This window comes from Sinocyclocheilus rhinocerous, unplaced genomic scaffold (genome assembly GCF_001515625.1).
Source record: "Sinocyclocheilus rhinocerous isolate Xijiao unplaced genomic scaffold, SAMN03320098_v1.1 scaffold383, whole genome shotgun sequence".
NCBI classification, from domain to species: Eukaryota; Metazoa; Chordata; class Actinopteri; order Cypriniformes; family Cyprinidae; genus Sinocyclocheilus; species Sinocyclocheilus rhinocerous.
This window is the reverse complement of record NW_015643560.1, coordinates 224,208-251,228: the sequence shown is the minus strand read 5'-3', so window position 1 is coordinate 251,228 and position 27,021 is coordinate 224,208. Positions and strand designations below refer to the sequence as shown.

The 27,021-nt window shown below is 40.0% G+C and overlaps 2 protein-coding genes across 6 annotated transcripts in view; one reads left to right on the top strand and one right to left on the bottom strand.

The window, feature by feature from the left end:
- Positions 1–24,633, top strand: part of LOC107757361 (calmodulin-regulated spectrin-associated protein 3-like) — a 41,238-nt gene extending 16,605 nt beyond the window's left edge. The window contains exons 2-18 of one of the 5 annotated variants that reach the window (XM_016574804.1): positions 3,572–3,837; positions 14,126–14,266; positions 14,970–15,056; positions 15,293–15,325; positions 16,509–16,647; positions 16,734–16,873; positions 17,285–17,378; positions 17,513–17,558; positions 17,742–17,809; positions 17,997–18,069; positions 18,162–20,211; positions 20,297–20,418; positions 20,972–21,255; positions 21,349–21,442; positions 21,528–21,640; positions 22,067–22,185; positions 22,320–24,633. In XM_016574804.1, the coding sequence (XP_016430290.1) occupies positions 3,572–3,837; positions 14,126–14,266; positions 14,970–15,056; positions 15,293–15,325; positions 16,509–16,647; positions 16,734–16,873; positions 17,285–17,378; positions 17,513–17,558; positions 17,742–17,809; positions 17,997–18,069; positions 18,162–20,211; positions 20,297–20,418; positions 20,972–21,255; positions 21,349–21,442; positions 21,528–21,640; positions 22,067–22,185; positions 22,320–22,622 (4,172 nt within the window). In that variant the 3' untranslated portion in view covers positions 22,623–24,633. Of the gene's footprint in view, positions 1–3,571; positions 3,838–14,125; positions 14,267–14,969; positions 15,057–15,292; positions 15,326–16,508; positions 16,648–16,733; positions 16,874–17,284; positions 17,379–17,512; positions 17,559–17,741; positions 17,810–17,996; positions 18,070–18,161; positions 20,212–20,293; positions 20,419–20,971; positions 21,256–21,348; positions 21,443–21,527; positions 21,641–22,066; positions 22,186–22,319 lie in introns of all 5 variants that reach the window. The other 4 variants (XM_016574803.1, XM_016574806.1, XM_016574802.1 and 1 more) reach the window with 4 other exon arrangements.
- A 373-nt stretch (positions 24,634–25,006) lies between these two features.
- LOC107757363 (nuclear receptor subfamily 5 group A member 2-like) overlaps positions 25,007–27,021 on the bottom strand; it is an 11,499-nt gene continuing 9,484 nt past the window's right edge. The window contains exons 5-7 of the mRNA XM_016574807.1: positions 26,074–26,193; positions 25,645–25,792; positions 25,007–25,564 (exon numbers count right to left, since the gene is read on the bottom strand). Coding sequence (XP_016430293.1) covers positions 25,317–25,564; positions 25,645–25,792; positions 26,074–26,193 — 516 coding nt within the window. The 3' untranslated portion in view covers positions 25,007–25,316. The remainder of the gene's footprint in view (positions 25,565–25,644; positions 25,793–26,073; positions 26,194–27,021) is intronic.

Sequence of the window (27,021 nt, the reverse complement as noted above, 5' to 3'; positions counted from 1 at the left end):
TTTTTACAACTCTTTTGCTTTAGACCATCTACAAATGTTAAATCTTAAAATAAAATGTTAAGGTTACCACTGCATCTTTCTGAAAAAAATGCAGTGATTTAATATATAGTTTATTTAAAGTTATTTTCAAATCTTCAATGTACTGTCATTATAAAATAACTTTATTATTGTTTATTTAATTCTAACAAATAAGTTCTTGTTAAAAACTAACCAAAATTAAAAATAATTATATATCGGTATTGGCATCTGCAAAATTATCGGCATATCGGATATTGGCAAAAATCCAATATCGTGCATCCCTAATTAAAATGCAAGATCAAATGTAAATAACATATAAGCTTGTACACTGGTATCGCTGATTTTAGCTCCTATCAGAAGCTTTTTGTCCTGGAACTTGTCCTTGAACTCGTCCTAGAACAGGTCCCAATGGCTTTTGGCTGCTTGTTAAACATGGATGTGGCAGAGAGGTGCCGTTCTCATTGTGGATTCATGATCGGCCCTGAATGTGGCAGAACCAGTTCACGGTGGGCGTGTGAGGTGTATGTTTCAAGTCTGCGTTTCACAAGGTTTTGTGTGTGTTTGGTGCTTGTTTACAGAAACTGTCTCACACCAGCCCAGGAGCTGCCTCTCTTTATCTGTCCTTTCACAGGTGTAGGCACTCAAATACAAACTATCGCTTGACAAAGCATGACTGTGTAAAATAATCATTTATTATGTGCCCCACATATGTGGATCGTTGTTTCTCAGCCCACGTGGTACAGGTTTCACATTTAGCTCGTGTTTGCCGCCTCACTAGGTCTCTCAGAGTGTTTGTGTGAGAAAAAGAGAGATAGACAGGTTAAATCTCTCCCCTATTGTACAGCACATCAAACGCACTGCACACCTGGCTCTTATTGGCTCCACAGACCTCAGCCCTGAACTGCTTGGGTTTTTTTGAAGCTATCACGGTGTGTGTGGCTTTCTGAGACCGGGCTCTGGGTGCCGGTCTCAGCTGTGGTGCACCCTGGGGAATGTGATTTCACTGTTGCTCAAGGAGTCGATTATTGGGAGAGGCAGTGACTGGAAGCAAACGGCCTATTAGCAGAAATTGGACCAGGAGTGTCTTCACCATCACTCACATCTACAGATCCAACTCCTGTGTGTCTTTAGTTTTCTGGTGACATGCATGTTTGTGTGTGTGCGGTTTGTTGAACCCCTGCTCTGCTCACTCGATCAGATGATTTGGGCTGTAGGGCATGATGGGGCCGTTTTCCTCATAGCTAGCTTTGTGTTTTCTTCTGTTAGGTTAGTCTTTCTCTTATGTCTTCCCAGGTTGTTGAGTGTGTTTATATGTACACTACCATGTCATTAAGATTTTTTTCAAGGATGCATTAAATTGATCGAAAGTGACAGTAAAAACATTTATTATCTTACAAAAGACTTCTGTTTCAAATAAATGTTCTTTTTAACTTTCTATGTCTGAGAATGCTGGTAAATGTATCACAGTTTTCACAAAAATATTAAGTAGCAACTGTTTTCAACATTGATAATAATAAGAAAAGTTTTTTGAGCAGCAAATCAGCATATTAGAATGATTTCTGAATGTGACACTGGACTGGCGTAATGATGCTAAAAATTCAGCTTTGCATCACAGGAGTAAATTACATTTAAAAATATATTCAAATAGAAAATAGTTATTTTAAATTGTTATAATATTTCACAATATTACCGTTTTTCTGTATTTTGATCAAATACATGCAGGCTTGGTGAGCAAGACTTATTTTAAAAACATGTTAAAAATGTTGCAGACCCCAAACTTTTGAAAGGTAATGTAACGTACAATAAAATGCTGATAATTATTAAGTTCATTATAAAATCATGATAAGAAAACAAGAGATGTGTTATACCGATTATACTATTTTAAAACCCCAGGTCATGTAAATACCTTAAATGCTGATAAAGTTGTATGCAAAGCGATATCAGGCTATCAGTAAAAAATCTGCATGTTAGGCAGGTTTGCCAGTGTATTTTTGGCTTATTAGGCATAAAGATTAAATATGTAAATTCACTATTTTTTTTTTTTTCATCACTCTATTGTCACTCAGACCTGCTGTATCTAATAACATTAATGTTGACCTACATTATGTGCCAAAGTGTGCAACATTTGACAAAGACACACTGTACTGTGTGTGACAATTTTTAGCCTATACATCATCTGAAAGCTGAAAAAATAAGCTTTCCATTGATGTATGGTTTGTTAGGATAGGACAATATTTGGCCGAGATTAGGGCTGCACGATAAATCGCATGCGATATTTAACGCGCATCTTGTCAGAAAGCCATTGTTCACTGACGAGCAGCGCAAAAAATCGCGCGAATATGAACGTGGGTTTGCGCAACTCGTCAGAGAACAACGGCTCTGTGTAGTTAATGCTGCTCAATGTGAAAGCCCGCAGGTGATGGAGATTTACCGCTGATTACAGAACCGGCTTTACTGATAAGATGCGCGTTAAATATCGCATGCGGCGGTAAATCTCCATCACCTGCGGGCTTTCACATTGAGCAGCATTAACTACACAGAGCCGTTGTTCTCTGACGAGTTGCGCAAACCCACGTTCATATTCGCGCGATTTTTTGCGCTGCTCGTCAGTGAACAATGGCTTTCTGACAAGATGCGCGTTAAATATCGCATGCGATTTATTGTGCAGCCCTAGCCGAGATACAACTATTTGAAAATCTGGAATCTGAGGGTGCAAAAAAATCTAAATACTGAGAAAATCGCCTTTAAAGTTGTCCAAATGAAGTCCTTAGCAATGCATATTACTCATCAAAAAATTTAGTTTTGATATATTTACGGTAGGAAATTTAGTAGAATTTTACGTTTGTATTTTTTGAATGTGACATCTCTGTCTGTCATGAAATGGCTTGTACAGCTGAAATGGCGATAAACATAAATACAACAACAGCAGGAAAAATGCAGATACCGGTAATTGCAAATTAACCTGAAGCAAAACAATCATCAACATCAATCATGATGTCTGTAGTGACACATTTTTTGTCGCAAAGTCACAAAGTAAAAGTAAATGTTATAATTATTTTCAAAATGAGAGCTAGATGCTTTTTGCAGATGTAACCATTGTGACATAAATGTGCAATACATAATAATTAATAGTACAACCTCAAGTGCTTTAGTACTTTTATACAAGGGTTACTGTAATAAAAATTAAAGCATCAACTTTTTTCTAAGCTCTTATCGATTGTTTCATGATTCATAATATTCATAAATATTATTCATATTATTTTATTAAGCCATATTAATTTAACATGTAAACTAGAGGTGTTGCACAGTAACAAGTAGCTCAGCGAACATGTCCTTTGTGTGATAACTGTTACTACCGTTAGTATTTTAGCTTGTGTGAACGCTGTACTGACCAATCAGCACTTTTATGATAGAGTTTAGCATGTTTGATGTTGCATATTGTACCACATACTCTTTAACAAAATAAAAAATACATGCACTAAATAGTATACAGTAGGCAGTATGTGAGCATTTCACTCTGAACACATTCTTTTTTTCTCTCTCTCACCTGCAGAGAATGTTCCGGTGGAGCTGCGAGACCCGTTCTACTGTGATCAGTATGAGCAAGAACACCTGAAGCCTCCCGTCACGCGCCTTCTGCTGTCCCCTGAGCTCTACTGTCGCACTTACGGCCTTCTGCTGAGTGGAAGCCCGGGAGCCGAGGGGCCGCCCAAAGACATCCCAGCACTCCTACAGTTCCTGGGCAGGAAGGGCTTGGCACCCAAAGACCAGAATGCCCCCGTGACAGAGGCCGAGCTCCGACAGAAGCCCATCAAAATGGTAAGTCGTATGAGCGGTGTCAGCACATTCCTGTCTGAATTATGTAGAGAGCTGAGTTTGGAGTTGATACAATGGCTTTTGTATCTTAAAACCCAGGGCTTACTTGTTGTCTGCTGCTGATTTGAAATCCAATCCTTAAGTGACTGATTTGAGATGCTCTTCACAGACAGCAGGTTAAGCTGACGTTCTTGTGTGCAGCGTTAATAGCTGTCCTCATATGACCCACACCAGAGACTCAACTATTGATCATGATGTTAGCATGTAGCTAAGATAAAGAGTCAGTAGTTACATATTTATATACAGTTGCAATCAAAATTATTCTGAGACTGTAGTACTTTACAAATACAAGCTTTTCTGAAGATCCAGGATTTTATAAAAAATTGCATCTATTAACAGTTTACTGGTATATTAAAACTGATTGTGTCAATACATAATGTAATATTTTTCAGTTATGGGATTTTTTAATAACACAGCTATGTCATAATTATTCAACATTGGTGTTTTAAAGTCACTTATTTGGTATGGTATGGAACAAAATTGTCTTAAAATACAATTAAACCGCGGTAAATCTCCATCACCTGCGGGCTTTCACATTGAGCAGCATTAACTACACAGAGCCGTTGTTCTCTGACGAGTTGCGCAAACCCACGTTCATATTCGCGCGATTTTTTGCGCTGCTCGTCAGTGAACAATGGCTTTCTGACAAGATGCGCGTTAAATATCGCATGCGATTTATCGTGCAGCCCTAGCCGAGATACAACTATTTGAAAATCTGGAATCTGAGGGTGCAAAAAAATCTAAATACTGAGAAAATCGCCTTTAAAGTTGTCCAAATGAAGTCCTTAGCAATGCATATTACTCATCAAAAAATTTAGTTTTGATATATTTACGGTAGGAAATTTAGTAGAATTTTACGTTTGTATTTTTTGAATGTGACATCTCTGTCTGTCATGAAATGGCTTGTACAGCTGAAATGGCGATAAACATAAATACAACAACAGCAGGAAAAATGCAGATACCGGTAATTGCAAATTAACCTGAAGCAAAACAATCATCAACATCAATCATGATGTCTGTAGTGACACATTTTTTGTCGCAAAGTCACAAAGTAAAAGTAAATGTTACAATTATTTTCAAAATGAGAGCTAGATGCTTTTTGCAGATGTAACCATTGTGACATAAATGTGCAATACATAATAATTAATAGTACAACCTCAAGTGCTTTAGTACTTTTATACAAGGGTTACTGTAATAAAAATTAAAGCATCAACTTTTTTCTAAGCTCTTATCGATTGTTTCATGATTCATAATATTCATAAATATTATTCATATTATTTTATTAAGCCATATTAATTTAACATGTAAACTAGAGGTGTTGCACAGTAACAAGTAGCTCAGCGAACATGTCCTTTGTGTGATAACTGTTACTACCGTTAGTATTTTAGCTTGTGTGAACGCTGTACTGACCAATCAGCACTTTTATGATAGAGTTTAGCATGTTTGATGTTGCATATTGTACCACATACTCTTTAACAAAATAAAAAATACATGCACTAAATAGTATACAGTAGGCAGTATGTGAGCATTTCACTCTGAACACATCCTTTTTTTCTCTCTCTCACCTGCAGAGAATGTTCCGGTGGAGCTGCGAGACCCGTTCTACTGTGATCAGTATGAGCAAGAACACCTGAAGCCTCCCGTCACGCGCCTTCTGCTGTCCCCTGAGCTCTACTGTCGCACTTACGGCCTTCTGCTGAGTGGAAGCCCGGGAGCCGAGGGGCCGCCCAAAGACATCCCAGCACTCCTACAGTTCCTGGGCAGGAAGGGCTTGGCACCCAAAGACCAGAATGCCCCCGTGACAGAGGCCGAGCTCCGACAGAAGCCCATCAAAATGGTAAGTCGTATGAGCGGTGTCAGCACATTCCTGTCTGAATTATGTAGAGAGCTGAGTTTGGAGTTGATACAATGGCTTTTGTATCTTAAAACCCAGAGCTGACTTGTTGTCTGCTGCTGATTTGAAATCCAATCCTTAAGTGACTGATTTGAGATGCTCTTCATAGACAGCAGGTTAAGCTGACGTTCTTGTGTGCAGCGTTAATAGCTGTCCTCATATGACCCACACCAGAGACTCAACTATTGATCATGATGTTAGCATGTAGCTAAGATAAAGAGTCAGTAGTTACGTATTTATATACAGCTGCAATCAAAATTATTCTGAGACTGTTACCTACATTTAACCAAAACAAACTAGGTGATAGATGTCAGTGTTGTTGAATATAAATAAGTCATGATTAGTGATAGGTCAGTATCAGAAAGGCTGATTAATCAGGTGATTTAATATTACAGTTGTTTTATAATAATACTTGATTACCCACTGATTACCTACTTGTCAGAAAAGTTTTTCCTTGTGTCCTAAATCTACCAACATATTAGTAGATGCTACAAATTTTGTTGTCAATTATTTACAGTAAATAACACATAGTAACATGTTTGGCCCGTTGTACATAAAAATTCACCAATTTTATTTCTGTCTCATCTGAGATTTTTTTTTTATGACCCACACCAGAGACTCAACTATTGATCATGATGTTAGCATGTAGCTAAGATAAAGAGTCAGTAGTTACATATTTATATACAGTTGCAATCAAAATTATTCTGAGACTGTAGTACTTTACAAATACAAGCTTTTCTGAAGATCCAGGATTTTATAAAAAATTGCATCTATTAACAGTTTACTGGTATATTAAAACTGATTGTGTCAATACATAATGTAATATTTTTCAGTTATGGGATTTTTTAATAACACAGCTATGTCATAATTATTCAACATTGGTGTTTTAAAGTCACTTATTTGGTATGGTATGGAACAAAATTGTCTTAAAATACAATTAAACCTTTAGAAACTCCCGAATTAGCTTGAGCTGTTACACATACATAAACTTAGCCCATGCATGTGCTGAAGTTGAGTAGCAAATATGGCAAAGTATATGTATATGTATATGTGTATATGTGTGTGTGTGTGTGTATAAACAAAAACTAATAAAACTGACTAAAACGCCAAACAAAATTACTAAAACTAACTAGAATTAAATAAATAATATTTAAAAATAATGAAAAAATGGAAAATATAGAAGAAATAGTTTTATTACATTAGAAAGTCTAAGGCTACATGAAGATTTCCAAGACATTAAAAGCTCCTAGAGACACCGCTTCCAGCCTTATTTCTAAGCTTAAAATGTGTTGAAACCAGAAAACCCTCAAGGGTGTGGAAGAAATAAAAGCTCAATAAAATGTTTGATCAGAGCAGCTGAGAAAAACCTGCATTGTACAGCCAAAGACTTGCAAGATGACCTGATGAAGGAGAGCGAAAAATTTCAATGCAGAGTATAAGAAGAAGAACATTAGACAAGCATGGCCTTCATTTTTTGAGGCATCTTGCTGAATACCAGTCTTGATCAAGAAGAGCATAAAAGGTCGACTTGAACATGCTAAAATTCATTTGGATAGACCTGTGGAGTTCTGGAAGAATGTTTTATGAAGTGATATGACCAAACTGGAACAGTCTGGACCCATGGATCAGCAGTATGTCTGGTGCAAAAAAGGCAAAGCTTATGAGCAGAAGAACATCATCTTCATGGTCAAACATAGAGGTGGACCAGTCCTGTTATGGGGGTGTTTTACTGTTGCAGGAAAAACTGTTTCAAAATATTAATAAAACTGTAATGGTAACCCAATGATACTAAAGTGTTGTTTTTTTTTTTAAAGAAACAAGGTGTCCCATGAATTGCGCACAGATACATTGATTATAATAATAGTGGTTGTGCCGACGACTTTGCAAGAGCTTAGAAAAGCTGTACCCATTGGCAAATTTGGCAAAGAGATAATTTTGGACCCTGATAACAGCCCTACAAGCCATATTTTTATTGTGTTTTTTTTTACCATTCTCTGCAGTGACCCAATTCTTCCTTTGTCTTGCCCCCGTCATACCCAATTTAAATTCTGTATATTTGTTCGAGCATCAGTTCTCCAACAGGGCCATCTCTGAGTGCTGACACCTCTGAGGATGCATTGATAGCGTGTGGTGCTGCAGGCAGGTGAATGTTCAGTGCTCTGCAGTCTCCGTCTGGGGTTCCCGGCTGCAGGTCCCCTGCTGGTGTCATGATGTGCTCGGCGAGCTGTGCGGTGAGCTCTGGGCTCATCTGGTGCTGTTTGGCTGCTCGTGGTGCACTTCCCAGGCCTGACTGTGGGGGCGGCTGGCTGACTGGCTGCTGTAGCAGCTTGATGAAAGTGGGTCATGATGTAGAATTAGGATGGAATTGAAACTGGAACAGTCTGGACCCATGGATCAGCAGTATGTCTGGTGCAAAAAAGGCAAAGCTTATGAGCAGAAGAACATCATCTTCATGGTCAAACATAGAGGTGGACCAGTCCTGTTATGGGGGTGTTTTACTGTTGCAGGAAGTGAAAATTTTGACTGTATGAAGGGCATCATGGATTCTTTGAAGTATCAGGCCAAGAATTGCGATGCCTTCAGTGCAGAGAGTTGATTCTGTTCAATAACAAAGCAAAGTTCATCAGTTATAAAATCAGTTCAATTCAATTTAAACTCAATTCAGCCATCAACAGCTCTCCAGAAGACAATTGTTATTATCCAATTCAGTTCATATTTTGTTCTCATTCGATAGTGTTCAGTGCACATGGATAATTTTACTAAATATTGTCCCAATACTCTAAACAGTATGCATAGTACACACACACATTGAGCGAAATGGATTTTAAAATAGACATATTGTTTCTTTTAAAAAGTATATGAAAATATACTTCATTGTTAATATCTTCTAAAGGTGTTTGCCATCTTAGATAGAAATTTACTGACCTTGCTGCAGTCCATAAAAAAACACATGTGATCCTGCCCGAGATTTTGGACATTCTAGAAGGCCAAGGAAGTCCCTGTCAAGGAAAGTCTTTACTCGGCAGCCATATTTGCCTCCGTGGTGGTTGTTTCACACACCCAGGACCAAGTCCAACAACTAAAGCCTTGTATTTTAGGACGGTCCAGCCAATCCGCATAAGCACGTCTCAGGACGCTGACTGTTCTCATGGCAACCGGAGCTCCTCTAGGTAGGAACCTCAGTATGTTTTGGGACACAACCGATGTATCTGATTTATTGAGCATGAGTGTCTCATTGTAGTCCACTAGCTCAGATCAAGGGGATAACAAAGCTGATTTGGCCTGCCAAAAGTCACAATCAGTTGACCTTTGGATTAGTACACATGGGGTTGGTTTCATTGCAGCACTGGGGGATGATTTCTGGAGGTAAACTGGGGGATGTTTTCTGGAGGTAAAGGGGCTTTTGGCGTGGGGCAGCTCCAGTTTATGCTTGGATTCCAGGGATTATAGCATATAAAGCAGCTCCCCCTCTCAAGCAATCCCTGAGTAGAACCAGCTGTAAGGGAAAGGACAGTTATTGAAAAACTGCATGCTAAGCCCAGGCTCGCTGGGGTGGGTGGAGAGACACAATGCAAGGACTGACAAATAGTGGCAGGGTCGAGGGATCAGGCCTTCAAACAATACCAGACAAAAGACAGCAGACCCTGATCTGATGTAGCACTTTCCTCCCTGTTAGATAGGGTCCTTCTCACAGCAGGAAGGCTTTAATGGACCCTAATGGAGTGTTTGATTCCCCTTGGGCTCAGAGCTTTTTACATTAACTGTAGAGTTTCTCGTACCTACATTTAACCAAAACAAACTAGGTGATAGATGACTGGCTGCTGTAGCAGCTTGATGAAAGTGGGTCATGATGTAGAATTAGGATGGAATTGCAGCAGTCTGAAACGAGACCAGTAAACAGCTTTGGAGCAGCTGAAGTCTGTTTTAGCAATGACTATGCATCAAAACTCAACATTTGGCATACTTCCTGCACAGAAAGTGGTGATGATAACTAAACCTTGATATACTTACGTGGTATTAAATTCTTTTTTGGAGATGCACCATGATAATACCATAGTAAGCCATAGTCCCATCTGATCTTCATACAAGACATGCCACATTTCAGTTCTGTCGAACTGATCTGAGAGGTGTATTTCATTTCATTTCATTGAAAAAGGAAGCAAGGTATCTCACAAATTGCTCACAGATTGCATTTATTTTTCATCTGTGTGTCCATTTTTGCGTGATATTATTTATTCTGCAATACCGTCAAATGATGATCCAGACACGGCATCATCATACATTTGAATATTAACAACCAGATGCCACATTTCAGTTCTGTTGAACTGATCTGATGTGTATTTTATTTTATTTTATTTTTAATCCTGTTTTTAATCATGTTTTTAATCTTGTTTTATCCTATTTTAATATATTAAAAAAGGATGCAAGATGTCTCACCAATTGCACACTGATTCATTGATTTATAATCTTTATGTCCATTTGTGCAGCATTATTCATTCTGCAATGCCGTCAAGGCCTTCCTGTGAGCTGCATATGTGTAGTTCCATGAGAGCCTCAGGTTGCTACTGTTGTTGTTTTGTTTAAGATGTTCTAGGAGAAATTGTGTAAAAAATGGCTCGAGTTTCTGTAACCAGAACTGATCAGGGGAATTTGGAAGTCAGATTATTGCCGTCTACTTCCTGAAGTTCCTGTACAGTTGTGAGACTTAAGGTGCTGCAGTCCTCAGTATTTAAGCACTGCTTTGTGTTCTGGTCCTTGGTTTTATTAATAACAAACACAACTGATTTTCATATTAGAAATGGTTTCAGTATACAGTGTGTGTGTTTATATGTATGTGCTTGGAGAATGAGTTCATACGGTCCAGGGCTGCAGGGCTTCCTGTAAATCACCCCCTGCTGCGCCCTGGCCCTCTCATCCTCCTGTCTGTGGCACACTGAGGACCGGGGGTTAGAAATGAGCATTCACGGTTATAATAACCGCAGTGAACTTTGTTTTGCCTTTGCCCTGCCAGTGGAGTATTTTGGCAGTTGTCACAGGACTGCCTGGGTTTGTGGTGACTGCACTATATCATTATGACTAGCTGTGTTACCTCAGGATTTCCAGCTTCGTCTGTGCACTCTAAGCTGTAGTGAGGTGCATTGTGGGTCATACTGGTTGTTATGGTGATTTGGCAGGCCGGTTGTGCTCTGTGTTCCAGTGTTGGTCCCTCTCCCCTTTCATTAGGGACTTGTGATTCGGCTTAGCGAGTCCTGGAGTGTCGGGACGGGAAATCCAAGCCCCCCTCCCGTCTCCTCTCGCTTTCATTCCTCTCTTTTGTCGTGAACCGCTCTCCCCTCCCTTCTCTGTATAATTACTTTACCACATAACAGAGCAGAGCTTGTGACCTCCGCAGTACAGTCGTTTCTTACTGATCAGACACAAATTGCAAGATCATTTATTGCACTGATTTTGGGCAGAAGTCTGTGGAGTGTTCTTTAACATTGTTAATGTGTTAAAAGGGTTGTAGTGCACATAAGCATTGTCAAATTAGCCAAAATATAGCCAAGAAATCGTTTTGCTCACTATGGATGCTCAAGAAATAGGCTATATTATTATCAGTGTTGAAAAGTGCAGCATTTATTTGAAATAGAAATCTTTCGTAACATTATAAGTGTCTTTACTGTCACTTTTTGATTATTTGAAAGCATCCTTGATGAATAAAAATATTTATTTTAGAGAAATTGTACTGACCTCAAACTTTTTTGAATGGTAGTGTAAATATTAAATTTTTGCCCTTTTTGTCTGTCTTCCCATCTGTAGTCTTTCCTTATTTCTTCAATATTAACAGAAGTTCATGAGCATCTGTTACACATTGCTTGATGTGTCCTCGTCAACCACACTGTTGCTAATTTATGCGTTTCAAAATGATCTCTGACACTTTTATTGACAAAATAAATACGACACTTCCGTTATCGTCCCGTTTTGCTGTGCACTAGAACATTTGTTCTTAAAGTGGCACAGAGATCGGCTGAAACCCTCCCACTGTGGCTTATCCTCACAAACACGGGCCCCCTGGCTGAGCCAGTCACTGGAAGCTGAAGTATAAATGCTTTCTGACAGAGCTGCTCCTCCCTCGGCACTCTGCAGAGGTCAGCACTTCAGTTCACGCTCGGAAAGACGCCACCGTTGAAGTGTGTCACTGTACTGGACAGGATAAACGCATTACTGGGTGGTTGCAAAGGATGAAAGCTGCATGTATTGCGTGTAAGGGGGCAGACACTGGTTGGGACAGATTAGCATTAGCCGTGTGTTGTAGAGAGGCGGGCTGCATAAGGGAATGTGTTCCTCTGACCTGTTTGAGAGTTAATGATTATAGCAGGCTGAGTGTGGCCAATACGGAAAAAAAGAAGGCAGGGAAGACATTTAGGTGAGGACATTCATGTTCACAAAACAGCGATGAATAACATGACTGGGAACATGTGAAAGGCAACGTGTGTTCTATTGATTTTTGTCCAAGTCTTTTGTTTTCATCTTAAAAAACAAAAAAAGAACCCCTCTGAAAATGTCTGGCGTTGCTCCAACTGATAGTGAATGATTGTCTTTGGCCCTGTTTGTCTTAGACATAAACCAAGAGGAAATCTATTAGTTTTGTCCTTGAAAAATGTCCTTTCTTCACTGTAAAAACGTAACCCTCTGGATTTTGACTTGAAGGATCGTTTACCCTCATTGAGTCAAATGTCCCCTGGAGAACTGCTCTAGTGACCTTGTGTTCCCATTGTGTTGTTGTGTGAGTGAGCGCCACATAGTCTTGGCTATATTTTTATCCAAAATCAAGAGATTACATTTTGCTTTTTGTGTAATGATAATTCACATTTCATTGCTTCATCAAAATGAAGCTTTGGGACATTAAGATTAATTATTTTTGCTGTTATGCAATTAAATTCAGCATAAAATATTTATACTTTTGCATTGGTATTATTGTTCTTATTATTATAAAAAAATGGACCCAAACTATTTTCATGCAGTTCACCTGAACATTAGATTTAAATTGCTATTGACTACACTGACACTCTCAGTGGTTTGGGCCACAGGTAGTAAATGTCCCCTGGTTGAAGTGCAGAAAGTAGTTAATGGCTTAACCCTCTTATCGCAGCTAAGGTGCTCTCCATGACTCAGCTGATAATGAGGTTGGGTTGTTTTTAATGGGCTTGGGCGTGAGCAGCCTCGCTGTAATGGACTGGGAGGATGAAGAACAGTCCTCATCATCTGTGTCTGCTGTAGGTTATCGTTTCTGTTACAGCATCTGGTGTTATTGGATAAGACAGATGGGTTTGTGAGTAGTGGTGAAACGATACCAAAACATCAGTAGTCGATACTAATAACAGTGTCACAATTCTTGATGCAAATTGGCTACCACCGGAAAACAGATATGCAAATGAACAAACTTCTTTACTGTGTGTTAATGTAACTTTTTTTTATATAAATTAAGCATGTAGTCTTCAAGTACTTCTTGAAAATTTTTCAGTTCAAGACTTTTATTTTATTATAAAATAATGTATGATATATATTTATTATTATTTTGTCCCTTTATTTGCTTACATTTATTTTAGACGTAACAAACTGTTTATATTAATACCTTGCCAAATGGCCATTTTAACCAAGAAGCAGACACGTAGATGATGACTTTTAACAACAATTTGGTACCAAAATACCATTTCCTTGTGAGTATTCCTTGTGAGTATTCTCACATTGGGTATCTGATGTGCTCAGAAACCCCAGCACACACACAAACACATACTGACGGCAGCACAAATGTGGAATGCCGGGGGTTTGAAATTGCAGTCCCCATAGAGCTGTTTTGCAGCGCTGCCCTGTATCCTGGAGTCTGTCACACATGAGTCATACTGCATATATCATTGAGAGAGGGAGAGAAGAGGAGGGAAGGGAACAATACTGCTGCAACACTTTGAGAAAAGAAACAGCAGGAAGTCAGTATTGAATATTGATTTATTTCTTGCTGCTTGATTGCACAGTGCTTCAAGGATGCATTACACAGCAAAACAATGCATATGCAAGTAAATCATGGCACATTATTTTTCCTTTGTTTCGAGTCATTCACTCTGTACACTGTATTTCTCTCTTGCAGTGTCACTCAGACTTATGCAGAAAACCAAACATTCATCTTATCTCCTCAATAAAGACTCTTCAGTCCTGTGGCATTAGAAAGGCCTTGCTTTCTGACGTTGTTCTGAATGTTACTAGACATTATTACATTAGGCGCATTAGGTCAGTGTTCAAATGACAGCTGGGTTTTCTCCAAGCTCTGACTGTCCTGTTTGTTTCCTCTGATTGGTGCAGAGTGCCCACTTGGAGTTGATAGATGCCTTAATGGCAGTGGGTGCCATGGAGACGGTGAGCACAGTCTTGGCGAGCAGCAGATCAAAGCTGCTTGGTACAGATGCAACCTGGGACAGAGCCCTGCTTTCCTGGGTGAACACGGTGAGTCTTGTAAAGAACCACATCAACAGAGTTTCTTGGAGCTCAAACAACTCTTATAAACTCTCAAAAACCTATAAATCAATCTAAAAACTTTAATTTACAATATTTAAAAGAGTAGTAAAAAAAAAAAAACTTAATTTACTTCATCATTTACTCACTCTTATGTTGTTCCAAACCGTTGAGCACAAAGAGATGCTTAACATAATATTCCAAATATTTTTAAGGTGGGGAACATTATCTATAAATAACTTAAAATTTCAGTCTGTTTCTCACACAGAGCTATCAACATTGCTTCAGAAAACTTGGAATATAGTCATATGTATGAATATAGGACTACTTTTATTGTACTTTTATGGTGCTTTTTTGTCATTTTTGGAGCTTGAGAGCTCTGTCCCAATTCACTTTAATTGAATGAGAAAGCGCCTTGAATATTCTGTGTTCTATGGAGGAAGCAAGTATGGAACAACATCAAGGTGACTAAATAATTTTTATTATTGGGTGAACTATACCTTACACTTTCCTGTTTACATATACTTTCTAAACTCGAATATACAATATTACTGGCCCTAAAATAGAACCCTGTGGAACACCTTCACAAAAGACGCTGTGGGTGTGGTCTTCAGCAAATAAAGTCATCACTTTGATTTTTACTTTTGATGTCATGTCATTGTCATAAGTTCTTTTTTGTTTTTCTTTTGTGTAGCTAAATCAAAAACTGAAGGAACAAACAGAAGGTACACAAAATGATGCATCTCAGCCTAGTACTGAACCACAGCCTGTTCAACCTTCGGTAAGAAACGGTCATAAACAAACAGACAGACTTGCTCACGAAAAAGCTCAAAGGGCGCATGTGTACAATAACTTGACCCCTACACCTCTACACAAACAGTCACTTATTTCCTTAGCAGCACTATCTTTTTCCTCAGGCTCTACTTTGCTGTCTAAATACCTATCCTATCCTCTTCCTCCTCCTCACTTACCTCGTACCTCGTTCTCCTCTCATGTTCCTTCACTTCTTTCTGACAGTGTCCCACCCGCTGGTACTGGAAACTTGTTCCTGTAAGTCTTTCTATTGTTTTCCATTCTACCCTTCTTTCCTCCATTTTCCTGTCCTAACCCCATATAAAGCTGTCCTCTTTTGCCCCCTGCTGGCAGTACAAATTGCATAGATGGAATTTGATTCCTTTGACCTGTTTGAGCAATTAATCTAAAGCATGTCTAAATTTTAGAGTCCCCCACCATATAACATGCTATGACTGATGCATGTATTACATGACAAATTAAGTATAATAATATTGTCAATGCCTTGCAATATACCTATAGAATAGTGTGGAGTTTATAGTAATGGAAAATAAAAAGTAAAGATGCAGCTTTTTGTTGATAGCCTGTTTATCTTATCATGGCACGTATGTAGATGTAGTTTCATTGCATCATGTCCTTGTTCCTGCACTGTAGATTGTGCATTTAAAAGTTACATGGATCTCTTGAGGAACATGAATTAGATTTAGATATATCCCCTGGGTGAACCAAAATTGGAGTCAAAGACAGTATTGTTTAGTATCGCAGTTTTCTGAGAACACCTCTTAGATTAGAGGTGTTGTGTCAGTTGTCTCAACATCCTGCATCATCATTTGCATTACAAAAAATAAGCCAGAAATAAGCATGGCATGTAAATTAAACCATAGTCTATGGTGGTTAAGTGAATATAGTGTGTCTGTTATTAGTGCGCTTATCTGCTAGTGCATGTTGTGTGTATCAAGTTGAAAAGGTCTCGGTTGATGTATCAGGTGTTGGCTGTTCACACAGCTGCCTCTGTTCATTGCTCTGACCTGTTGAAGTCTTTCAAGTGTTTGCTGTCCCACTTCCCATTAACAATGTCTTTGCTGTTCTTCGACGTATGTCTCATTCGCTTTTACTGCATTTTGTCTTCATGCACTGCTTGCATGGATTCTTTTGTTTTTGTGGCTGTTTTTTTTTTTCTCCGACATTTATTTCCATCTCTGGTTGTCTTTTGTACACATTTTTAATTTAGTGTTTGTATCTTTGATATGGATATGTTTCCATCTCTGTTTTTGCAGTTGCACATAATGGATAACAAATTTGTGATAGTGTACTGTCACTCTTTAACAAATTCACTGTCTACTGTCAATGAAAAATTAACAATTTCACAGTAACAATATTGAGTAAGCAACATAGCACTTTATCCAATATTGCAGTTAAACCCAATATTTTTCTTGTTCAGATCCGGTACAGGAAGGACAGGATGCAGTCTAAGCTCAAACCCTATTTTCCTGTGGTGAATGAAGTGAAGGATCTCTCAAACGGATGTGCTATTGCTGCTGTTATTCACCATTACTGTCCCGGTCTACTGAGATTAGAGGGTATGGTGACATCTCAAATCAGAATTTGTCATTTTGTAGATGAGTAAGAAACTGATTTCTTTTTTTCTTTTTTTTTGTCCTATTAGATGTATGTATGAAGGACTCCATGTCTGTGGCTGACAGCCTGTACAACCAACAGCTGATTCGAGAGTTCTGTGACAGCTGTTTAAAGAGCTGCTGCCCTCTAGTGTTGGAGGATTTGCTCTACAGTCCAGCAGAATTAAAGGTGTATATAGAAACCTAAATTAAAACACGAAGAGGAGAGGGAGTCTGTATAGTGTAGTACAGTTAGTAAAACAAGGACAGATTATGTACTGTGTTTGTTATGTTAAAATATGCTTTTAAGTATGCAGTAGGCCAGTGCACAATGTCGCTTTTTTTTTAATTGCAATGCTGAATCAGACACATTTAGATTAGTCTTTAGACCGTTCAGTAACAATAAACGCTGAAACATCAACCGTGGATTCTCTTCACATGATTATATTGAGATAGGATCATCAAAATATCTTGCAAATAAATATTTTAATTGTGCAATATCAATGGAAATAATCAACCATTATGATTTTTGTAATAATTAAGCAGTACTATGGGACATACTATGGTATTTTATATGTAGTGTATTTTTCTCTTTTTCTAGACAAACATACTGAGCTTTCTGGCAGAGCTCTTGTATTGGTTTGAGGTCTCAAAGCCAGAGTTTGTTCAGCCCCTGCAGGACTCTGAGCTGACTGGTAAGTGTGTGTCTCGATGAATGAATGGTTTATTTTCCTGTAGATTTGTAAATTTGTATGTTCCTTTTTAGATTTCTTAAGTGACAGTCTGTTAAAAGGGATATGTAAGATAAAGTACTTTTTTATTCTTGTAGACACATCTGAAAGGACCAACAATGGCAACAGTGGGTCCAGCAATAGGTACAACAGAATACATTTTTGGCATTTGGTTGTTTAAAAGCCACATATATAATTTGCTAAGAATGCACAAAATTTAACCCAATCAAATTTTCAAAGTTTTTTTTTTTTAATGATCACCTAAATGAGCCTTTAAAATAATCAAGGCTGAACCTTAACATGATTTACTTGTTTTTTATGTGCAAGTGGTACTCTGTCTATCTTCAAAAAGCCTTTCCTGCCCATTTCTTCTTCCCCTGTGACTGCAGCAACAGGTGAGGAAAACGTGTTGTCACTCTGTCCTGAGTCATCAGTTGCCATTATGTATTTGTTCCATTCTTTGTAATATATGTAGACGCTGCGTTTTTTCTTGTTCACATAAAGGAACAATCACATGGTCTGTGTTTGCATGTTGAATGTGTCATCCAGTCATGTGTGTGTTCGTGTTGTCTCTATGACCAGGATCTTTGACTCACTCTACCTCAATGTCTCATGTAGAGGCAGCAGGCCGAACATGGACTAAGAAACCACTTAGGTAAGGTACCTCAGTGTTTTATGCATTTTGTCTTTTCTTTTCTTATTAATCCTTTTTGGAGGAATTGATCTTTTTTCTTCACGGCTCTTCAGCCGTCCCTTGTCTGCTGTGTCCTTTAGTATTCCTTTTGGACTGGATAGTGATGTGGACATTGTGATGGGGAACCCCGTTATAACTCGGTCTGTCAGTTCGGACAATCTTAACCCTGCTGGTCAATCCATGACACGTGTCCCCTACACACCTCCAGAGGACCTCAGCCACTTGCTGAGTAAGGCTCCTGGGCCTAATTGCCCTCAAAGAGCTTCCTGGGCCACTCAAACTCGTCCAATGCTGGCTGAAGAGAACGGCATTGATGATAGTGAAACAGGAGAGCTACCAACAATTGAAGAGGCACTGCAGATCATCCACAACGAAGAGAAGATGGAGCCTCGCCTTCACCCGGACGGGGCACCCGATGGTTTCTACCTGCATTCACCAGATGATCCAGCAAATGCTAGACTCAATGGCAGCCCAGTGACACTCAGCTCTTCAGCACCATCCCGCTCAGGAATGCTCTACAACCGATCCTCTGGAGTCCCGCCAGAGCCCAGCCGCACCAGACACCCCTCAGAGGGATCCAGAGATGACGACTCTGTGTTAAGAGATGGAAGTGTGGATTCGGATGCCTCAGAAGATCTTCCAAAAACTCACTCCACCCCTGCCACACCCGCCTCGGCTCCTCACATAACAGGACCACGTGGTGAAAAGACACCGGATAGCAGTGTTAGGATGACCAATTTTGCCGAACGGAAGAAGAAACTTGTTCCAGAGCAGGTACAACCCAGTGAACCACAGGCACCACAAATGACTTCATGGGCCAAGAAATCAGAGGAGAGTCCCAGTAAGAGTCCTGCTCTCAGCACTGAAATGTCAGAGCTGGGGGCAAGGCTGGAGGAGAAGCGGAAGGCCATTGAGGCACAGAAGAAACGTATAGAAGCCATCTTTGCCAAACACAGGCAGCGGCTGGGAAAAAGTGCCTTCCTACAGTTAAAGAAGGAGCAGGAGGATGGGGATGGTGAGGAAGGACGTCAAGGGGAGGTTGGCTCCTCCTCCATAGAAGATGACCTCAGCTGTTTGGCACTGGAGGAGAAACTGGCACGTTTAGAGAGAGAGGAGCAGCAGGATGAGCAACAGCAGGAACAGTTGAAAAAGGGCCCCTCAGTAGAAGAAGAGGGGAATATCAAGCCCTCTGTCCAACAGGACAATCCGGTAGAGAAAGAAAAAGCTGGAGTAGGAGTTCCTGGAGGAAAAGGCACGGCCCCACTGGGAGATTACAACAACGCTGTGTCTAAACTAAGTGCTGCTCTCAATTCTCTCCAAAACGATATGCAGCGTCTCTCGGCGCAGCAGAACCAGCTGATGAAGAAGAAGTTAGCTCCTAACAACCAGGCCTGCGGCATCCCACCCAGCTCCAAACCCTCAACAACGACACCTTCTCGTTTGTCAAGAGAGTCCAATCGTGACCTCCCCTCTGCCTCTTCCTCTCCTTCCCCATCTCGCAAGATTGCAAGTCACACCGCTCCCCCCAAATCACCTGCGTCCCACCGTAGGGCACAGTCTGCTCCTCCAAAGAGCCCCAAACTGCATCACCACCCTCGACCTGCAGAGCTAAAGACTCCTGCTTCCACAAGATTTATAACTCCCCCTCAAAGTGTGGACAACATTCCTCATTTGCGAAGAGGGTCCCCGTGGCAATACAGGGATCAGAACTCATCCTCTTTCAACATAGGTACCTCCAGTCAAAGTGAGACCTGCTCAGCCCCGTCCCTGGCTAGACCGGAGGACAACATTTCAGACACAGGCTCCAGTGAGGACCATACAATCTTCAGTATGGAACTGGATAGCGGATCTTCACAGGTTCTGCCCCGAAAGGAGCGTCAGGGTGGCGGCAGCAGCTCAGGAGCTCCTTCCGAGTGCTCCTTTGAGAGTGACGTTCCTGCAGCGGCATTCAATGGCAAGCGCAACAGCCTTATCGAGATCTCGCTGTCCTCCCTCAAAGCATTAGAGGGTGAAGAAGCCGATCAGAGCCAGGATAACTTCTCAGATTCAATGAGTGACCAAACAGAGCCAGAAATTAGGGGTGGAGTTGGATTCTTCTTCAAGGTTAGGGGAGAATCACATGTTAAACTTGGAGACATTTAGCCTAAAAGGTGTAGCCTTTATTTAACTGTCTGAAACTCTCTAGCAGGATGAAGCTCGACCTGAGGATGAGATGGAGAGGAGAAGAGCAGCATTACTTGAGAAACAACAAAAGAGAGCAGAGGAGATAAAGAGACGAAGACAGGAGCAAGAAAGAGAGAGGGAGGCAAGGTAAGGCTTACCCACGAAGCTGTGGAAAGTGACAGCTATGTGTAGTATGAATGATGCCTCAAATTTTTAGGCTTATTGAGAAGATGTTTCATTTTACTTTCTTGGAGGTTAGCCTTTCATTGAAGGAGGGGTCTGAGCCATATGTGGAACAAGGGCCGAAACAGTGCTGAAACAAGTCCCTTAAGAAAACCCTTAGTTATCACAGTGTAATAAACTTAGTTATAATGCTATTAAGATTATTATCACTAAGTGTTTTCTTATAAGGGTTTTGTTGAAACTGGAGGCAGAATATTATTGAGACTTGGTTGTGGAGTCTTTTTAACTTTGGCCAGTTACTACCTAGCAACCACCCACCCCTTGCAACTGCATAGTAACACATGGAAAACCACTCAGAACACCTTAGCAACTGCATAGAAATTTCCTGGCCACTTACTGTGGGTGGTGGCAAGTTTTTTTTTTAATACCATCTAATGGATTCAAACTCAATATGTTAATCCCTGTATTACCATTTGGACATTGTGCCCTTTATCAATGCTGTCTATAAATGTAACAGTAGGTCATCTTCAGTGGATGAACCTTGCAGAGGAGAGGATAGACCCCGAACTCCTTCTACCCCTCCGCCTCCGCGCACCCCACCACCAGAGGGCACTCCTCAGCGGCGTGGAGACTTCACCCGCCAGGAATATGAACGGCGACAGCAGCTAAAAATAATGGAGAATCTAGATAAAGTTCTCCGCCAGAAACCCACTACAGTAAGAGGCGTCAAGAAGCAGAGGCCCAAAACAGTGTTCAGAGATGACTCTGACCTCTCCCGCAGCCCTGCCAAAGGGTTTATGGGTAAGTTATTGATCATCCGGAAGCTTGTTTCCTCTCCATTGATAATCACAGTTGGATAGACATATGTGATAGGTCAACTCTTTTCTCTCTCAGGTTCTAGACTAAATAAAGTTTATTCCCATTCAACAATGAATCTGTCCTCCATGGCCAATGACAATGGGACGCTAACTGTCAGAAAATCTCCAAGGTAAATCTAATCCGTATATGTTTGTCTGGTAAAACACCTGCTCCCTATTGTGACCTCATCTCTAAACATTTATTCCTTCCCACAGTCGTTCTCATTCACCATCCAGACTGCTATCTCCAGGCCGTCTTGCTGCACAGAATGGGGACTGGGAAAATGCATCTACTATTTCATCCCCAGCCTCCATCCCAGAATATACTGGTAAATGTTAAAAATTACATGATTTGTAGTTTTGTTAGTGGTGCTTGCTAAAGCATTTCCTCATTTTTGGGGTTAGGCATTTCAACAACCTCAGGTATTAAATTTGGCGAACTACATATTTGACACAGTTTGGTGATAAATTACACCGCAAATCGTGTGACTTTTTGAGGAGACTAAGTCTCATAGACTTTCATAAACTCAAGCCATATCTCGAGACTACAATATATATATTTGGAGATGGGCTGTCTTGATTAGGGGCAGTGAACAACCTAGTAACCATCTAGCAATGTCTTAGCATAGTGGATTGCGAGTTTTGCATGGGCAAGTACCATTTGAGTTTAAAGATTGTTTACATTAGGTCATGTGATCAAAAACTTACTTTGACTTTTTGTGCAATAACATGCATTTTTGCACTTTTCGTTTTAGGACCGAAACTCTACAAGGAGCCAAGCTTCAAGTCCAATAAGTTCATTATCCATAATGCAATCTCTCGCTGTTGTTTGGCAGGCAAGGTCAACGAACCACAGAAAAACAAGATTGTAGAGGTGAGTGACCTGTCAGTCAGCCTATCTAGTACAGTCCGGGCTCTCATGACTCAACACATATTTGCATGGGGCATTTGAATGCATGATGTAATGGTCTGCTCCGTTCATTTGTATTTCCTTCTTGTCTGCAAAAGGAAATGGAGAAAAGCTCTGCAAACCATTTCCTCATTCTGTTTCGGGATGCCAGCTGTCAATTCCGGGCGGTTTACACCATGAACCCCGAGACGGAGGAGATGGTTCGACTCATAGGTTTCGGGCCACGTGTTATCAATCCCACTATGGTGGAGTCGATTTACAAGTACAGCTCTGATCGCAAGCAGTTCACGGCCATCCCGTCCAAGACCATGTCCATGAGCGTGGATGCCTTTACCATTCCCAGCCACCTATGGGAGCGCAAGCGCCCGGGAACCCCAAAGAAGCTCGGGACCCCAAAATAAACCCTGCTGGAAATGCCAACTATGCCTGAGCTGGCCACGTCACCCTGGGTTTCTGTCCTCACTCCAGCAGAGTCGCGGGGCACCAGTGGAGTGCATGCCGGGAGAAAGAGTGGGATAACAAAAAAGAGGCCCTAATACAGAAAATCCTAAAATTAAGTGCCCTCAGAGGTTCATGGCTGGTGACTGTGCAAAACCTCCCTTGTTAACTACAGGTCAAGTTACAAAAATGTATTCAGAAATCTCCATTGCCATTTTCTTAAGGTAACTGAAGTGAACTCAAGTCATATTTCAAAGAAAAGGGCCTGATTGGTTTTCTAAGATTGTACAAAATGTATCCTTGGCATTTTAATGTTAAAACTTTAGATGCAACTTTCCAGTCTCATCTTTCAAGTAAAATGAATGTCCTCCAGAAAAAGATCCTCAGAAATGTTACTATCTTCCAGCTCCTTCCCTCACTGAACTGGATCCGTTGACATGTAAAGGATGCCCCAGATGAAATCGGATCTTTGCGCTTTGATGAATGTAGGGCACAAACCAACACAGGCCTTCTTATCATCTGTTTATCGTCATCAGCTTCTCAAGTCTTAAGGGACTGAATGTAGAACTGTATTACAAGGGGCGCAGCCACTCACCTTTACTTCACGTCATGTGAAAAAGTCCCATGCTGCTGTCCATTTTGAGTCTGTCTTGCTCTGTAATCAAACCGCTCTGTCCTTTGGCCTTCCTAAAGCCAGTTGTAGATTGGATGTTTGTTTTCTTAATGCTTCGGACCTAATCTAACTGGATGACTCAAGCTTTTGGACCACAGGAGAGTATGTTAAAGACCCAAATATTTTTCCTTCCCATTTGCTTTAGTTAAGAATGAATGAAAAAGCGAAAAGATGCCAGAACATGCTGTTGATTTCCATTAATGATACTCAAAAAATGAAGGAAGTCTTTTTATTCTGTTTATCTGTAACTGGAAAAGCAATGTAAGAAAAAAAAAATCAAGGCTGATTTAATATACTGTATATTTGAATGCTGTTTATTGCTGATTCTTTCATTTTTGACACTGATTTGTATATTGTGGAGATTTGTAAGCAATTAATAAGCTACTCTGCTGCTTCACTACTAGAGCTGGATGTGCTGGTGTGAATGAGTGTGTGAGCGGGACCGGGGACAGAATGAGACCGATGGTGAGAAACAATAAACTCAAATCTGATATCAACTCTATGTACCCAGAGCTGAGTGAACAAGTTGTCCTCTTTGGTGCCCCAACATGCAGCAGCACATAGTGATATACCAATAGTGAACACCAACAGAAAGTGATATAAAAACAAACATTAAAAGAAAGTGATAAAAGGCAGATGAGCAGCCCTGGTGTCTGCAGCCTTAAACGCTTATGTTGTTTCTATTACTATGATCTATGAATAGTCTCAAAACTGTCTAACTTGGCCTTATTTGATTCGTGGATGGCTTGAAGTTGTCTTTTTGGATAAAAGGGGCATTTAGTTTGTTTCTCTTCATCAAAGCACTAAAACAACTGATTCAATCAGGCCACCCTTTCCTGTCTTTGGAGAATCAGATGAAGTACTTCACAGATTTGCCGTAAAGATGTACATATTTTAGAAAAAAAAAAAAAAAAAAAAAAAACTTACGAATTGGTTGAATGATATGTTTCTGTGTCAAATGAATTGGAGATGTGTAGGTTGCTTGTGTTCGTCTGTTGGGTAAAACATGATGGTTTAATGTAACTGGATTCTGTGCAATTCTGTAGAATGTTAGGTCACCTAAGGTGTATTTATTGGGTAAGGATGAGCTAGAGTTTTCTGTTTTGTTTCAGATTTTATTATTTATGTTCTGGCAAATGTGGTGATTCACTCGTTCATTTCAGAAAGCACATTAATGTTTTGTATCTTTTAATGTTTCCATGTTCATGTTGGTAGTTTTTGTTTTCTCCCAAATTCTTTGATTATGGATCAATCCCATGTGACAGGATTAGAAAAATAAAATCATTTTTATATAATCCCAATTATTTCTCATCATCACTGATTTTACTTAAGTTCTATATGTTATATACATTGTATCAGCTTTTGTTGCCATTTTATGAAAATTTTAGTTTTTACTTTTAAATTTAGATTTTTTTTTTCACATGTCCATTAAATACATTAAATAAAATGTAAAAAAAGAATAATTAAAGTTATGAAGTAACATGAAGTAATTCTGGATTTTTTTTTTTTGAGAAATATGACTTGGACATGATCTTGATTGGCTTCATGATCTTCAACCTTCTATAGCTGCATTCTAGACACCGGACACATGATATCATCAGACCATAGAAATATATACAGACACTTTTATTAGAAACTCAATCCTGTAAACAATTAGAAAGATTTGTGATGAGCCTCTGTGTCTGTGTTATAGAGATTACAGTCATATTTTTATACAAATGGCAGTTTGAACACTTGCATTTTTGACTGGACGTGATCCATAACTGTAAGTTGAGTAGTAAAAATAATATGTGTGGATGTGCTTTTCATCTAATCTCATAATACCTGAAACTAGTTTTTGTTCCTATTGTTTGTTTGTTCTATTTTTAACTAGTACAGCCAGCCAATGATGACGACTGGACTTGTTCAAAGCTCAAAATTTTTAGATACCAGAGGGCAAATATATGAAAGCATTTCCAATAACAAGCTTTATTTTGATTGTGTCTCATGTGTGCTTAGCATGAAGCATTTCAGTCAGCAATGAGTTGCATGGCAGATCTCCCAGCAGGTGGCGATGATACAGGTATTCCTCCACCTGCAGACTGATGCTGCGCACCTCTGGTAGACGGAGCAGCAATTGTCCAAACTTGTCAGAGTGACCTGGGTGGGTTTGCATAGTGTGGTCCATCAAAGCCCTGTTTACACGCTCTTGAGTTTGTTCTACCTGCCTTTGATCCTGTACTGATTTAACATCTGCAAAACACATGACCCTTTCAACTCTGGTCCAACAGGAATCATTTAGATTAAACATTTAAGAAGGAAATGAAACTCACCTGGATTGAAGAGAACCAGATATTTGAGACACACAAACTCCTCTCTGTCTAGCTGTAGTGACCTAAGCTTGGAGACAAGGTCCTGGGTTCTGGACATCAAACTACTAAGAGTTGCTCCAGCCTGACTGAGGATGGTTGATACCTCAATCTGGTACAATAAAAGTAAGTCAAAGACAATGCAAAGACTAACAGTCACTAAACTGTAACTATGGCGAAGTGTAGTGTTTCCCAGCCCTGTTCCTGGAGGCACACCAATAGTACAAATTTTCCAACTCTTCCAAATTCGTATCACCTGATTCAACTTATCAGCATATTAGTAGAGACTGACATGGATGGGTCAGATATGGGAGATATCCAAAATGTGACCTGTTGGTGTGCCTCCAGGAACAGAGTAGGGAAACACTTGTTTAGTGATAGAGGTGTTCTTACCTGTTGTCCAGTAATCAGACAGATGCTGCCATCTCTCCCATAAGCCACCTGCCTACATAAGTGATCCAGGACAAGAAGCTCACTCCAGCAGCTCTGCAGTAACACCATTTGGTTCTCCACCTGCAACAAGAGATCAGGTACTCTATTGATGCAGCAGTAGCCACTTGGAAAACTTATACCGGGGTTCTTAACTCTGGCTCTTGAGGTCCACTTTCCTGCAGTGCTTACCTCCAACCTTAATCAATCTCACCTGTCAGTAACGTTCTAGTAATCCTCAAGACCTCAATGAGCTTGTTCATGTGTGTTTGATTAGGGTTGGAGCTAAACTCTGCAGGAAAGTGAACCTTGAGGGCCAGAGTTGAGAACCACTGACTTAGACAATTGGTACTTGAAAGGCATTGCCTTATGAAAGAGTTACAAATGTTAACCCTATCCCTGCTGATAATATAAGCATGTATGTTGTTCTGGACCCTAGGTCCAAGCATGGGATGCTGGTTTCCCCACCAGGCTTCTAAAACAGGGAGATTTCTTGTTACTAGTTTGCAACTTTCACCTGCAAGTTTTGCTGGTGGACAGTATGGCCATGGTGCTCCACTACTTAGAACTGTATCTGACCAGCATTAACCATCTTAAACTAGGCTGGTACAATAGCCAAGATTTTGCCAAATAGGACATGTCTCTGGATCAAATTCCTAACATTTAAAGGGGTCATATGATGTTGCTAAAAAGAACATTATTTTGTGTATTTGGTGTAATGAAATGTGTTTATGCGGTTTAAGGTTTTATAGGTAAAGGTTATATTTTCCACATACTGTACATTATTGTTTCTCCTCTATGCCCCGCCTTTCTGAAACGCGTCGATTTTTACAAAGCTCATCGGTCTGAAAAGCAAGGTGTGCTCTGATTGGCCAGCTATCCAATGCGTTATGATTGGCCGAATACCTCAAG